The sequence below is a fragment of the Sebastes umbrosus genome, chromosome 19, assembly GCF_015220745.1.
Source record: "Sebastes umbrosus isolate fSebUmb1 chromosome 19, fSebUmb1.pri, whole genome shotgun sequence".
In the NCBI taxonomy this organism is placed as follows: Eukaryota; Metazoa; Chordata; class Actinopteri; order Perciformes; family Sebastidae; genus Sebastes; species Sebastes umbrosus.
The window spans coordinates 21,755,891-21,768,568 of record NC_051287.1 but is presented as its reverse complement, the minus strand read 5'-3'; the positions used below and the strand labels follow the sequence as shown (position 1 = coordinate 21,768,568).

Below are 12,678 nucleotides of genomic sequence, written 5' to 3'. Positions count from 1 at the left end.
ATAATAATCCAAGAGCTACAGCCAATGTATAGGCCTACTTCAACCCAGTAAATAATACAATTAAAGTTGAAACGCCTAATTCAATACCAGAGCATTCTACAGGTGGCTTGAAATTGGAATATTATGGTTGTATCATAAAATATAGTCAAATACCATAAAAATACTATTATATAAGCTCCTTATCAAGTATGCACTAAATAACCTATGACAATATTTGAGCTATTCTCTTCTAAAAGGCTGACAGAAATAAAGAAAATCAGTTGTCTGGAAACAAAAAGAAAAAGCAAAAGACTTTCAAAACAAGAGTGAAACACAACAATAAGCAATAAATCAATTGTCTTGCCATATAATTAGATGTACATGTACTCTCAGTGAGAAAGACAACTGAACCTTGTCATCTTTATAATATTTCACTTTGAGAGAAATCTTTAATTCACCTTCAAAAGATATATATTAAAAAATGAACAGTTATTATGATTCTGATCATTGCCTAGCCCTACTTTATAAAATAAATAATTGAACAAATAAATATCCAGAATCCCTGGATGGTAGATACTACTCTTCCTGGGGTCCGTACATCACAATGTAAAAACAATGATGTAGTTAAAATCCAAAGCAAAAAAGGGAACCATAAACAAATGAAAAACTAACTTCAACCAAAACAAAGAAAACAATAAATCAAAAACAACAAAACTAAAGACAATAAAAAAAACAACCACAAGTCCAAAGAGAACAAAAAACAATCAAACTATAAGAAACAATAAATCAACAACACTAAAACTGCTAATAACAACAAATGACAACAAGTCAAAACATTTTACATGAAATGTAACATGACAAAACATGTAATAGTATGAGTAAAAGCCTGTATGGGACCACAAGTTAATTACTCAACTAAATGAAAAATTATGTGTCAAACCAGTGTCACCACCATAGATATAAAATATATATTATATTTCTATGGTCATCACACTCTCATAAACTGTTGCTGTTGCTCAAGGCTGTTCAAATTGTGTTTGGTGTATCCATGGGGACCTTTTGTTGTTCATCTGCTGCAGTGTCAGCACATGAAGTTAATTTGAAAATCCTCCCAAAAAACTCCCCACAAGGTTTGACCTGTATAGAGTCACCAATCTACAAACTACATAGCATATGGGCTACCTAGAGCAGTTGGTGGCATTTAAATCTCCAAAAAGTGAAGTGAACCTTTTAGGAGAGATGGAGGCTCAGTATGGTCTCCTTTCTCCTCATTCAATCAACCAAGTGTCAAGTTGATGTGTGGTCAAAAGTGCTAGTTTTTTAACTGTGATTGGCACAAAAGAATGAACCTAATTTCAGGAGGAAAGGATGTTCAGATGACTTTTATTTCCTCAGTAAACTGTAGAATGGAGGGAGTCCTTTTTAGTTTCAGATAGGGTTCCGTATCTCATATTGCCTTTGCTCCTGAATAATCATTATCAATAAATCCATCCTCTGACTCATGTTGAGCTTCATGTGTGTGTGTTTTTTTTAAATTTATAAATCACTCTGTTGATTTTTGATGATAGTCTTCATCCAGAATATATGCCAGAGTATAAGTAAGTAAGTAAGTAAGTACAGTTTATTTGTATAGCACCTTTCACAGATACAAGATCACAAAGTGCTTTACATTAATAAAGAAATACATCAGTCAATATTAAAAGTTGCGATGACAAGCACAGGGACAAATGAGGGCAAGGACACATAAACAGGTAACACATACAGTCAAGAAAAGGCCAATAAAAGCAATAAATGAAGTGGAGTTGATATTCAGGCGAATAAGTAATAAGAGCATTTTCTTACAGCGGCTCATTCTCAATAACATAAAATGGTTCGAATTGTGTTTGTTTGTTTTCATCATTTAAGCTGTGCAACACAATAACTGATGTGTTGCACAGATATTTTCCTCGGATGATCAAATTTGAAATGTCACAGAAAAGGGTATGCTGGACAAGGAGGAGGAGACACCTCTAGGCTGGAAGATAGGAAAACTTTAGTCTGCAAAAATATTTACATTTTTCTCCACAAGAGGGAGACCAAATCCTGTTTATGAAATTGAGTCAGTATTGATTTGTCTCAAACTGTAGCCTACTTTTGTGCTTCATCCCAGTATACATGTTGGCCTGTTAGGTACTATAAATTAGGGTGATTTTTTTCAATCAGCCTACAGTGTTTCTACACCTCGACATCCCTGAATAGTTTGTGAGAAAACCTAAAAGGAGGATACTTTTGCAGCTTCTGGGTAAGTTTCTTTAAGGGGAAGCTGTCAGCTGATTGGTGTGTTGTGATGACAAGTACATACATCTCTTCTCACTTGAATAGACAAGACATATTTAAAAAAGTGAATGACAGATGACCAGAAAAAGGACTATTTAATCATTCTAGTCATGCATAAATCTTATCTTTGAAAACATGTCCCACTGTAATAACATATTAAGATCCCAGGAGGTTCTTATTGCCTTGCTATCAATGGTGATAATGAACGTTAATTAGCCACGGCCCTGAATAGTTTGTGAGAAAACCTAAAAGGAGGATACTTTTGCAGCTTCTGGGTACATTTTTTTAAGGGGAAGCTGTCAGCTGATTGGTGTGTTGTGATGACAAGTACATACATCTCTTCTCACTTGAATAGACAAGACATATTTAAAAAAGTGAATGACATGATCAGAAAAGGACTATTTTATCATTGCTGGATTTCATTCTAGTCATGCATAAATCCTATCTTATATAAAACATGTACTATTTTAAAAACATGTTAAGATCCCAGGAGGTCCTCACTGGCTGTTCAATCAACACCTCTACAGCCATGAATAGTTTGTGAGGAAACCTAGGAAACCTAAAAGGAGGATACTTTTGCAGCTTCTGGGTAAGTTTTTTTGAGGGAAGCTGCCAGCTGATTGGTTTGTTGTGATGACAAGTCTCTTCTCACTTGAATAGACACATTCTAAAAAAGTGAATGACAGATGATCAGAAAAGGACTATTTTATTACTGGATTTCATTCTAGTCAAATCTTCTCTTTGAAAACATGTACTATTTTAATACCATATTAAGATCCCAGGAGGTCCTTATACTGGCTGTGTTATCAATGGTGATAATAAACGTAGTTTGTGAGAAAACCTAAAAGGAGGATACTTCTGCAGCTTCTGGGTAAGTTTTTTTGAGGGAAGCTGTCAGCTGATTGGTGTGTTGTGATGACAAGTACATACTTCTCACTTGAATAGACAAGAGAAATTTAAAAAAAGTGAATGACAGGTGATCAGAAAAGGACTATTTTATCATTCTAGTCATGCATAAATCTTATCTTTAAAAACATGTACCATTTTAATAACACATTAAGATCCCAGGAGGTGCTTCATCCCTGTATGCATGTTGTTTTTTTTTCAATTAGCCTACATGTTTCTACACCTCTGCATCCCTGAATAGTTTGTGAGAAAACCTAAAAGGAGGATACTTCTGCAGCTTCTGGGTAAGTTTTTTTTTAGGGAAGCTGTCAGCTGATTGGTGTGTTGTGATGACAAGTACATCTCTTCTCACTTGAATAGACAATTTTTAAAAAAGTGAATGACAGATGATCAGAAAAGGACTATTTTATTACTGGATTTCATTCTAGTCAAATCTTCTCTTTGAAAACATGTACTATTTTAATACCATATTAAGATCCCAGGAGGTCCTTATACTGGCTGTGTTATCAATGGTGATAATAAACGTAGTTTGTGAGAAAACCTAAAAGGAGGATACTTTTGCAGCTTCTGGGTAAGTTTTTTTGAGGGAAGCTGTCAGCTGATTGGTGTGTTGTGATGACAAGTACATACATCTCTTCTCACTTGAATAGACAAGAGAAATTTAAAAAAAAAGTGAATGACAGGTGATCAGAAAAGGACTATTTTATCATTCTAGTCATGCATAAATCTTATCTTTAAAAACATGTACCATTTTAATAACACATTAAGATCCCAGGAGGTGCTTCATCCCTGTATGCATGTTTTTTTTTTTCAATTAGCCTACATGTTTCTACACCTCTGCATCCCTGAATAGTTTGTGAGAAAACCTAAAAGGAGGATACTTCTGCAGCTTCTGGGTAAGTTTTTTTTTAGGGAAGCTGTCAGCTGATTGGTGTGTTGTGATGACAAGTACATCTCTTCTCACTTGAATAGACAATTTTTAAAAAAGTGAATGACAGATGATCAGAAAAGGACTATTTGATCATTTCATTCAAGTCATGCATAAATCTTTTTTTCTTTGAAATACCATTGTAATACCATATTTAAGATCCCAGGAGGTTCTTATACTGGGTTGTTCAATCAATGGTGATAATAAACGTTAATTAGCCACGGCTCCTCACCGGTTGAGGGAGTTATTCCCTTTACCGGTTCTTCCGGTCGTCATTTTGAAAGAGAGAAAGAGAGAGAGAGAGAGAAGGGTGAGGGGGATAGACAATGTGGATCCCCCCTTTTTTCTCTTGTTCCTCGATTGTTTTCACTCCCGAACATTAACCGGTATCATATAGCATCCACCGTCTTGATATAAAGGCCGGTTCTAGCTGTGGATGATGCTCTGCTCCACCTCCACCATCCTCATCCCAGCTGCTATGACATGTTCACCGTGAGAAAGAAGAAGAAGAAAACCCCCTCAGTCCTCCTCCCGACGGGGCTCATCACAGCAGCCGTCGTTGTGTAAGCTATATTACTATCCGGAGAGGAGCTGTGTGAACAGTGTTGGACGGAGAGAGAGAGAGAGAGGGAGCTAGAGACTTCTTCTTCTTCTTCTTCTTCTTCTCCAGAGCTCCAGCTGCCATCCTCCTCCTCCTCCTCCTCCTCCAACAGAAACCACCACTTCTCTTTCTCATCACACATCCGAGAGAGGTAAATAATAAACCACATTCAACAATAACAGGACACATTTTCCCGAGTGTTTCCGGTTTGCCAGACACATATCGTTGCTGAGGAACCAGCGTTAACGTGGATCAGACCCAGGCGGTTTATATATTTATATATATGTGTATATATATATATGTGTGTGTGTGTGTGTGTGTGTGATCTGGTGTTGATGGGGTCTTTGCTTTGTACCCCTGCTACTGCCTCCCTGCTGGCGTCAGGTCGGGGTTACGCTTCCTAAAGGCAAGTCCGAGGTCCATTTGTGTCGGCTAGAAATCCACGAAGGCCATAGTAAGTGTGATGTGAAGATATAAACCCACATACTCTGTAAAAACAGCGACACAGAGAGAGTATATGAGCTAACTGATGCTCTCCCGGTGACGCTACTAGCTTAACAAGTTACACTACCAGCTAGCGTACGTTAGCTTCACTACCTAGCCTGTTTGTTGCTAAGCCGGCTAACCTGCGATGTTTAGTCACTTTCTCACGCGTCGTTAAGCTGTTGTACTCTTAGATAAGTGTTTTAAAAGACGACATAGTAGTAAATGAGTAATAATAGAGTCACATTATGGTGTCAACGTTCGCGTTAGCTTAGCTTAATGTTGTGTGTTTGGCTCCGGAAACCTTAAACTGTGACACAAAAGAATTAAGGTGAGATATAACGTTGTGGTTTTGTGAATAGCTTTTGTTAGTAGGTTTCAGCTACGACTGTGGTTATAAACTACTGAGACACAGGCTGACGGTGAGGTTAGAGATGCTTAGACATTGTTGTAACTTTTTGTGTCTCAGATATAGCTAGCTAGGTCCGTCACCACTCAAGTGTCCACTTCTACTGCATTCATAGGAGAGCTAATGTTGTTGGTTTGTCTGCAGTCATTGCAATGCTCGACATATCACAGCTATAGAAATGCACACACTGAAAGCTGTGTGTGTGTGTGTGTGTGTAAGAGGAGAAAGGACCAGAGCAATAAGATGGTTTGGAATCACAGCTATAACAATGCACAAACTGAGTGTGTGTGTGTGTGGAGAGGAGAAAGGGACCAGATCATAAGATTGGTTTTTGGACACCAGGAGCTGATCCAGATCAATAATTTGTAAAAGGCATGCCCAGGCTTGCTTTATAAGGCCGGTATAAAGTGTCTACGTCAGAAGGTGCAGTTATGTTGGCAGTGTAATAATGCACACACTGAAGCTGTGTGTGTGTGTGTGGAGAGGAGAAAGGGACCAGATCATAAGATTGGTTTTGGACACCAGGAGCTGATCCAGATCAATAATTTGTAAAAGGCATGCCCAGGCTTGCTATAAGGCCGGTATAAACTGTCTAAGTCAGAAGGTGCAGGAGTTATGTTGGCAGTGTATTAATGCACACTCATGAGCCAGGCACATTTTTTCACATCCCAGAAGAAGAAGCATAGTTATATGGAAAAAAAAAACATTTGGCTGTACTTCTTAATACTCATAATAGTCAAGATGAGGAGCACCTTCAGCCACAGACTCATCACCCCTTGGCACAACACAAAGCGCCTGGGTCAGTCCTTCATGCTGGTAGCCATCAGGCTCCACAACCAAGGCTGACCCCCATATGAGAACTATGAGGACTTTAAGAACTTTAAACATGCACTATCTGCAACCATCTTGGACTCTAACCACTGGTGCCCTTTAAACTTTAAACTTACTTTACACTATACATCCTATATACCACTTTATAGACTGCACATATGTACATATTACATTTATTTATTGTACATACTACATTTAGTTATTGACGGACTGCACACACTATGTTCACCCATTCAACTCTGTGTCTTTTATATCTCTATTATTGTTTTTATAATTTTTGTATACGTGTACCTCTCCTGTGTTTCACTCTGTTTGCTGATGTTGCTGCTTTGACACCTGAATTTCCCTCCAGGGATTAATAAAGGTTCATCTTATCTTATCTTATCTTATCTTAATCCTCACATGAAAAGTGTTGCATGTAATGGCAACCATACCTTGACATTAGTGAACATTCTGTAAAAAGTGTACGTTGCCACTTCTTTTTTTGTGTCTCTGCAGCATTTTGGAGATGTGAGGAATAGGAAGAGATTGGTGATATTGAGCAGCCTGTGCATTGACACGACCTCTTGACCTCATCTTCAGCATGAATGGTGATATGCCTCATGTTCCCATCACTACTCTTGCTGGAATTGCTAGCCTGACAGACTGTAAGTGCAACATCCTCTCTCTCTCTCTCTCTAATGCTGTTCACACAGCCTAAATACTAACATTCAAACCAGGAGTATCTGACTGCCAAGATGTTATACTGTGTGTAGGGTTCTAGTGCTTCTAGTATAATGTGTAGTTCTACTAGAAGCTAAATACTGGCAATTGTGATGCTTCTCACTGCTGGTGATTTCAGGGCAGACAAAAGTGAAGTGGAGCTCTGTTTCTAATGAAGACCCCAAACCAGTTTTGATGAAAGAAAAAACGAATAACTGTTAATACAATGGAAAATTATACATTGCACAAAAATATGATTTATTGCCGAACTATTCTATTTGATCTCATTAGCTTGTACAAATTGTAACTTGAACATAGCGGTCAATGGACCTTTCTTCACTCTGATGTTACCATATTTTAAAGATCTTTTGATGAGAAGATAGACAGCACGTTTATTATCATGAGTTTGGTATGTATTCTGAGGCCTGTTAACTCGAAAATGTACAAGTAGAATATATCAAGCTTAAGTTGACATATCCAAAATGTACATTGTCTAAAAAAAATGGCATTACTATAAAATAGAGTGGTTCAGTTGCATTTTTTAATATTTTAAATCCTTAAAATTTAATCCAAATATTTTCATGTACTAATCTTTTTCCAAAACAGTTTTCTTTTATATTTTCTCCCATCTCGCTTCCTTTTATTTACTAGTTTCCACCCTACCTAACTTGTCTGCCCATCATCCTTTTAGTGTTGAACCAGCTGCCCTTGCCCTCTCCTCTCCCCGCCACCACCGCTAAGAGTCTGCTCTACAATGGACGGATCTCCGAAGAGGTCAGCAGCCTGCTGGTGTGTCGGGACGAGAATCTGGTGACTCAGCTGGCACATAGCCTTAACCAGGTCTCCACTGAACACATGTAAGTACCGCTCACTCACCGATCTTTCGCAGCGTCTTGGTGATTGAGACTGGAAGGAATCAAAATGCATTAGTCAAATCTGCATTTAGACCCAGTGGGCAGCGATTGCCTGCAAGAATTATGACTGTGGACTATACTTTTGTTTGCTTCCCAGAGAGTTGAAGGACAACTTGGGCAACGATGAACCCGAGGGTGACATGCCAATGCTTCTACAAACTCTGCTGTCCAGGAACCCCAAAATCTTCAGGGACAAAAGTATGTTAACCCAGTACAAGGTTTGGGGTGGGAAGGGGGAGGCATTGAGCCGTTGCTGTTGAACCCAGTGCATGCTCTCTCCCTGGCTGTACTCTTGGTTTTCACTATAACTATTTATTCACCTGGGCATGGGTCAGATGCACTATTTGTGCTTAGTTTCACTACACTGGTGGTTCCCAAACTGGGGGCAGAGCCATCGACCTTTTTCACAGCAGACCTTTCGACCTATAAAACACAGGTGTAACTAATCATTACTAGTCTTGTATTGCATTGCAGTAATTACTTGATCTCAGCCATCATTGATGTTATTAATTCCACTTGTATTTTTTCTGCTATAACAAGACAAAGGGATTTATTGGCTTCTAAAGGGTTGCATGACAGAAAAAGAAAGTAGTTCCAGTTAAACCTGTTCACAACCCAGTTTGTGGTTTATCCAGTGCAACAGGGACACTTTTTTTTTTTTTTTTTTTTTAAATTGTGTTTTTTGGCATTATTTGCCTTTATAAGACAGCACCGGTAGAGAGATAACAGGGTATGAGCGGAGAGAGATGCAACAAAAGTATCCCGGCCAGACTCAAACCGGGGACGTTGTGGTTCATGGTCGTCATCTTACGCTCAATTTAACTCCTAAGCCGTTTTCCAATGTGGTGAGCAACAAAATGAAATTCCATTCACCCTCATCGCATTGTGGAGGTGGAAGAAATCTTAGTTCTTTGGCTGAACCAACCCTTTAAATACTGTATGTGTCTTTACTGAAAACACAGAGATGAAATCTCCTAATAATCACGTTGCCTCTTTTAAAATCTCCTTGTACAGTTCCACCTAGTATGGTAAACACAGCTTGTTAGATCATCTTTATTTTCCATAAGAAATTTAAAGCAATGGTTTATAGTTTGTTGACAAATATAGCACGTCACACAATGTTTAGCCACAGCAAAAAATATTTAAAAACATATTTTGACATGAAACCCATGCACAGCAGTTTGTTTTCTTATCATAAATGATATCCCTAATTGCCATAAACACTTGCATATTTATCTTTTAACCTTTGTTCAGGGAAGCCTTCTAGGTAATTATAAGTACTGCATAAAGTTTGCATACACAATTTGATACTGAATCAGTATTTGTGCCAAAGAGAAAAAAAATCTTTGAGCACAGTATGTCCTGTAGATTTAGAGGTGCTAGCAACTGCAAGATGAACATCCAAAACAATAAACCACAAGAGTTTGTGGTAGTGACCGCACACTTAGTGCTTAAAAATATATAATCAGATTATTTAATCAAGGATTATTTATTAACAATCATGCATGAGCCTGTTGAAGGCGCTGAGCGAAATGTGTTTCTCTAGTCATTTTTTTGTGGCATTTTAGCCAGCAGTAAGAATGTAGTGCTTCTGATCCGGTGAAATGCTACTTCAAAGATGTGCTGAATGTGTACTTGACACTAGACAGGATGTGCATAACCTCGCACCTCGGTAAACTTGCCATTCTACTGCGGCTTTAACCTCCTCCTTCATCACCCTGAACTCCAAATAGTTTTTGTGGTGGTACATTTTATTTCCAGAATGTTTAACAAGCTAAAGAATAAAGTAATACAGAAAAAGTAGTTTGGGCATTGTGAAGTGCCTCACAATATGATTATGATACTATTACTATCATTGGTACTAAGAATCATACTACTGTGTTTCCAATTATATATACATTACAGTGTATATATGACTGAAAATTTGAGTACTTTTTACAAAGATACACAGAGTTACCAGTTCACCATGTGTACGTGTAATAAATTAATACAGTAACCTTTCAACAAATCCTATATTTGTTTCTTTTAAGCTTTTAATGTTTTTATTGGCACTGATCTTGATTCAACTAAAGTCATTTTTGTGGCTGCACGTGGTGGTGTTGTGGTATTATATTGAAAGCTACCGTTTCTAATGTTTCATCCACCCCCATTTACAGTTTACAGTACACAAATCAGGGGGGCAGAATGGTAGAAAAACCTCTCAATATAATGGTGTCCAGTACAACATCTATCTGACACACTGCTAATGGGGGTAAAAGGAAGGTAGGATTTATAAGATTGTAGCTCCTTAGTAGTACCTAGTATTGCTGTTGAGTAGCTGCTGATACACTGGCGATGTTATTCTATCTCACTTTTTAATATTTTGTTTAACCTGAGCTACCTCATTTCAAGAAGTGTAGATGTTATCAGATATGTAACCCTATACCACAGACTTTCCATTCCTGAGGTACATTGCAGAGTTTTGTTGCTGCGAAATTGTGTATATTTAGCTTGTTTGTATGACCTTAATCATAGATTTTTTTTTTCATCTCTTAGGTGTAATGCAGCAGCCGATGATCCAACAGTATAAGATCTCTCAGAACCAGGTGCATGGGAGTCCAGGATCAAACTATCAGCAAACCACTCAGAGCCCCTCTGGGTAAGGCAGTGCCAGCATACAGTCAGAATGATGTAGACGCAGAAGTGTCTGTATTTCTACTAAGACTACTTCTTCCTCCTCCACAGATGCTTTACATCCCCGCAGTCTGGTTCAGGCGCTCGGTTTGTACCCCAGCAGAACAGCCCTATACCCAGTCCCTACACCCCTCAGAGTCCTGCAGACTACATGCAGTACAACCCACCCAGTTATTCTCAACACCAACAGACACAGCAAGGTGAGTACAAATTCTGTCACACCTCTGCGAGGAACAGCGAATAGCAATGGGTTGATTTGGATGAATAACATGGAAGAGTTGTTTAATCTTCAATTTTGTGTAGGGGTGTAAAAAAAATGGATACACATGAGTATCGTGATATTATGCTGTGCGATACTGTATTGATTCTCCATGACACTGTATCGAGTTTTAATGAATCTCTTAAAAATCCCAGGGCCCGGCCACTATTTGATCTTACGGAGGTTGTAGCTGGTCAGTTTTAAAGCTGGAGTGAAGACTGGTATCATATGAAACTAGAAAACCTAGCTTGTCGAGAAGGAGGCTAAATAACCCTCCAAAGTTATGCACAATTTTTAGCGAGGAAACTGTCATGGCGATTTTCACAGGGGTCCCTTGACCTCTGACATCAAGATATGTGAATGAAAATGGATTCTGTGGGTACCCACGAGTCTCATAAACCATACTGCAGTTTCCCATGCAGCTTGGGGCAAAAACCATGCAGTATTTGCATGCAGTATAAATGTGTTATTTTTGCCTATTCTAAAATGGATTATTTCTGGTGTGTTCTTTTACTATGATAGTTTTCCTAAAATTATATTAACAAAAATTGCAATAGCCTTGCTTACAGTATCGCAATATATTGCAATATATTGAATCGTTACCCCTGTATCATGATACATATCATATTGCCAGATTCTTGCCAATACACAGCCCTAATTTTGTGTGCATTCGTACTGGTTAAAACACGCCAATGTTGACAATATTCAACAAGAAAAATACTATCAAGTGATTATTGCATGACTTCTGTTTTGATTCACAATCTTGATTTATTTCTCAGTTAAGCATTCTACGTAAAAGCAGCCTTCCACAATAGACTACATGCTGTATTGTACATATTCAAGGTGTGGCTCTGAGGCGGTGACCACACCTTGTTCCCTCACAGAACACTAAGCTTCCGCTGTATAAATACCTTCAAATTCCTCTCACTGCAATTATTCTTTTTAAAATGACACCACCTGCATGGTTTTTCAGATAAACTTACCCGGCCTGTCTAACTTTGCCACGAGCAAATTGCTTAACTAATCCTACTTTCTTATTGTAACATGGTTAAACCACAGCTGTCTGTAAAGGTGGAAAAGAAGATATCTGTCTCTCAGGGAGACGTGAGGCAATGTACATCACAAATAATTTAACTGGATATTTTATTTCGCTCTCTGTTTTAGTTAGAAATATCCATGACGACAAGGTCTCTGGTCAGCTATCAAGTGCTTCATCTAATCATAATGCGAGACTAGGCTCAGATGAAGACTACATCAACATGGCTCATAGACTGGGAAATGAGGTAACGCAGAGAAATCAAGACATTCTGAAGTGCACCTCAGCAGATGCTGACTGTTTAAAGGGTTGATAAATGTCTTGTGTTCCAACAGGAGAACGACCCCTCCATGAGGGCTGCCACGTTTCCAGTTAAATCACCACAGTCCGTGTGTTCACCTGCCGGGAGTGAAGAGACTGCTAAAAGTACGATGCCTCAATAGCAACAAGTCCATTCTTCTTCATTTTGTGGAATCAAAATTAAAGGGGACCTATTATGCTTTTATGCTTTTTTCCCTTTACGTTACTGAGTTATATAGTTTTTTTGTGCATGTAAAAGGTCTGCAAAGTTACAAAGGCCAAAGTTCACGCCAAAGGGAGTTACTCTCCCCCGCAGAAACACTGCTCCTGAACTGCCTGAA

General features: G+C 38.5%; 1 protein-coding gene across 5 annotated transcripts in view; it reads left to right on the top strand.

Moving 5' to 3' along the window:
- The first annotated feature begins 1,974 nt into the window (after positions 1 to 1,974).
- LOC119478137 (nipped-B-like protein B) overlaps positions 1,975 to 12,678 on the top strand; it is a 29,081-nt gene continuing 18,377 nt past the window's right edge. For 2 of the 5 annotated variants that reach the window (XM_037752604.1, XM_037752599.1), the window contains exons 1-8: positions 4,339 to 4,881; positions 6,952 to 7,100; positions 7,847 to 8,012; positions 8,167 to 8,267; positions 10,605 to 10,707; positions 10,794 to 10,942; positions 12,166 to 12,284; positions 12,373 to 12,463. In XM_037752604.1, the coding sequence (XP_037608532.1) occupies positions 7,037 to 7,100; positions 7,847 to 8,012; positions 8,167 to 8,267; positions 10,605 to 10,707; positions 10,794 to 10,942; positions 12,166 to 12,284; positions 12,373 to 12,463 (793 nt within the window). In that variant the 5' untranslated portion in view covers positions 4,339 to 4,881; positions 6,952 to 7,036. Of the gene's footprint in view, positions 2,261 to 4,338; positions 4,882 to 5,014; positions 5,185 to 5,272; positions 5,545 to 6,951; positions 7,101 to 7,846; positions 8,013 to 8,166; positions 8,268 to 10,604; positions 10,708 to 10,793; positions 10,943 to 12,165; positions 12,285 to 12,372; positions 12,464 to 12,678 lie in introns of those variants that run through there. The other 3 variants (XM_037752601.1, XM_037752600.1, XM_037752603.1) reach the window with 3 other exon arrangements.